Below are 3,060 nucleotides of genomic sequence, written 5' to 3' on the forward strand. Positions count from 1 at the left end.
AGTCCACTATTTGATTGATGAGCCGTAAATGTATACTTTCTGGTCAGTATGTATCTTTTTGTACCCCACTGAGTGATATCCAGTGATTCGATTGGCCACAGCCACAACGCTGATAGGCTACTACATATCATAGCCTTCTCAGCCAAAGCATTAGGTTCCCTTAGAGGAGAACAAATCGTATCTCTCTTTCATCTCCCCTTCCTTCCACACCTATGCAATGAGTTTCTGCGCAATTCCTAGCTGGGAGCTCATGTAGCTATCCTTAAACACCACCAGTTAGTACACAAGGCGTACTTATATTAGTCGCGCCCCGAAACATACACTTCGTGAAGGCCCCCCTTTGATCCTGAAATCGATACTGAGGATTATGTACAGCGAAGGTAATAAGTGATGGAACGCCCCGAGAGTACAAACACCAAATGTTGGTGGCGTTTTACCAAAACAGGTATTGCTCTGTTCCATCACTTATTACCTACCGCTGTACATATAGGTACATACAAGGTAAGTGGCTCATCCCATTATCACATGGGGCGCTTTGAACTAGCTGTTTGATAGGCCAGTTGGCCCCATAATGTGATGAGATTTATATAACCAATAGCCACTACCGACAGAAAATCATTTATGTACCTCTTTAGTATTTTGCTGCACCCGGGGATTGTTGCGTAATGTTTTTCAGTCATGAGATATCACGCCCTGGGTTCTATAAATAGAACATGTACCAGAGAGTCCTTCTGTAATGACCAGACATGTCCGTTAATGAGAATACTAAATCACGTTATGAGAAAGGTATTTAGACCCACTAACCCCGCTGTTGATGCTGCCCACCCCACCAACTCTCCAACTTCGTTATCCTATGTTATATAAACCCTGACCATTGGGGCCCTGGAGGTACCTGGATCAAACATCACTAGGAATGACCCTCTCCAACAGCCAGTTTGGAATTCCGGCACCGGGACCAATTTCGCAATTGCCTCCAGGAGCCTTCACGTCCCAGGCGGATGGTTCACATATAAAGTGAGCATGAGTGTGTCCACACCTTCCGCAATTGCAACCAGGAACCTGGTCACCAACAAGAATGCAGCTCAGAGAGCTATATAAAGCCCAGGATAAACCTTCAAACAAGCTTCTTTTTCATGGGATCGATAGTTCTGTTCTGTTGGCCTGGGAGCTCCAACGGCTGTCGGGTCTATTGTTTCCTCTGCCCGGTTTGGCGGGATCAGCTATGGAACGGCATCGAAATCTTCCCTGTTTAGAACAGAATGTTGGCCTCGAATGGCGCTAGGCAAAAACTTGGGGTGTTTCAATCCCCAATGGGGTCTTTGGGGGCTAACTCTACCCCGAGGTGCGCTTAATGATAGATGTCCACTACCGAGTACTTGAGTTATTGCTAGAACACGGGTCTATCAGTACCAATGCTGTTTATATCACTGGCGAGACCATCACACGTACGAACGTCGATGGGAACCTTCGAGGGCACATCGGGGCGAGAAAGCGCTGGGAGGGACCCCGAGGCACGGAACAAACTAACACCGGACCCGGAAGAGTCTTCATCGCCAGCTGGCTGTGGAGGGATTATGCTATCAATTTTTCATTACCCCTTCTTGCGTTTTGTAATAAGGCAGTGCTCGGCAGAGCTAGAGGCCAGATGTTGCTTTATGTAATGGGTGCCATACGCCCAATATATAATATCAGGCATAGTGGGGAATATATATACGCTACCGGGTGATCTACAGGGCTCTCGAATCGAAGATACAGGGCATGCGTACGTACACGCCCCTCATATAGTGGAAACGACACTACCAGTAGAAGAAGGCTGACGCAGCGTGGCAGCCAGATCTTCTCTTGTCTTGTCTTAGTCTCTCTCTCTCTTTTTTGTTCTTTTTATATCTACACCTGCAAGAGCTAAAAGTGTGAAAAATGATCGAATAGGCAACTATCTATGCAAAAAAGGGCAAAGCAAAAAGCAAAGCAGAGCAGAGCAAGAAAGCATAAGAAGGATAAACTCCAATATAGGTATGATGAGTAATTTCTTATAGCAAAAATGGCAGCAGAAGAAGTAGTAGTAGGAGGAAGAAGCAGGAAAAAAGGTCAACAGATGTACAGCAACATCCCCTCGTGTGGTTATAGACGAGCAGCTTAGTCGTAGAATCTGCGGTTGGGGTTGGGCCCGAATATGGTGGTACGGATGGATGGCAAGGCTTCGGTTTCGAGAAGCTTGAGGCGCTGTTCGAGGGTGTTGTCGATTGAGATCTTGCCATTACTACCGGTGATCCAGACACCACCGTGGCTGGAAATACTATTAGTGGAGTAGGTGATAGTAAAGGGACAGCAGGACTTACCATTCCTCTAGCGGCCAGTCATGATCAACATTAACAGCAATATCCTCCCCAGCCATCTGCTTATATATTTCCTTCGCCTTCTCCACTGCCCTTCCAACGATATCATTATCGCAGCTTCTACACCTGAGCTCTACGCTTGGCTCGTTCATTAAAAACAGTCCCTCCAACACCATGTTGGTCAACACCTCCTCGTATCTTCCATGGTCCTCACAAATTGACTTCAACTGTCCTCTGGTGTCCTCAAAGATGCCGTCCAGCAGGGCCTGACGGGCCGACAAAACCTTGATACGCGTCTTGTTCTTCACGGTACTCTGGGCTATCTGCTGCGAAAGCGACGCCTGCTTGTATTTACGCTCGTACTGGGTGTCGATTGCGGCGGTCTCGGCACGCACGAGACGGCTCTTTTCAATGGCGAATTCCTCGTCGGCCTTGATCTCGATCTCGCGGGCTTTTTCGAGGGCTTCCTGCTTGATGAAGGCTACCATCTTCTTGAGCTCGCCAGCGACCTGGGTGGATGTGAGCGGGGGGGGGGTTCTTCTTGTTATATATATATAGATTACATATTGGGGGGTTTGTGATGGATGGGTTATGAGAGAGATAGCTATGTGTGTGGTGGGGGAGGAGGGGGGGGGGGTTCGTGATAGAGCTCTGTGGAGGAGGATGGTGGATGCGGGAGCTACTGTGGACTACTAACCTGGTCATCACTAAGTGCGTGGGCCAT

At 48.0% G+C, this 3,060-nt stretch overlaps 1 protein-coding gene across 1 annotated transcript; it reads right to left on the reverse strand.

Moving 5' to 3' along the window:
- Positions 1-2,136: 2,136 nt before the first annotated feature.
- LAJ45_03088 (uncharacterized protein) lies at positions 2,137-3,060 on the reverse strand (the record flags this gene model as incomplete). The annotated part of the gene is made up of 3 exons (XM_046112677.1): positions 2,137-2,287; positions 2,340-2,845; positions 3,034-3,060. The coding sequence occupies 3 exons, from the start codon at positions 3,058-3,060 to the stop codon at positions 2,137-2,139; spliced, it is 684 nt and encodes a 227-aa protein (XP_045974166.1).

The sequence above is a fragment of the Morchella importuna genome (assembly GCF_003444635.1).
Source record: "Morchella importuna strain M04M26 chromosome Unknown Morimp01GS006, whole genome shotgun sequence".
NCBI classification, from domain to species: Eukaryota; Fungi; Ascomycota; class Pezizomycetes; order Pezizales; family Morchellaceae; genus Morchella; species Morchella importuna.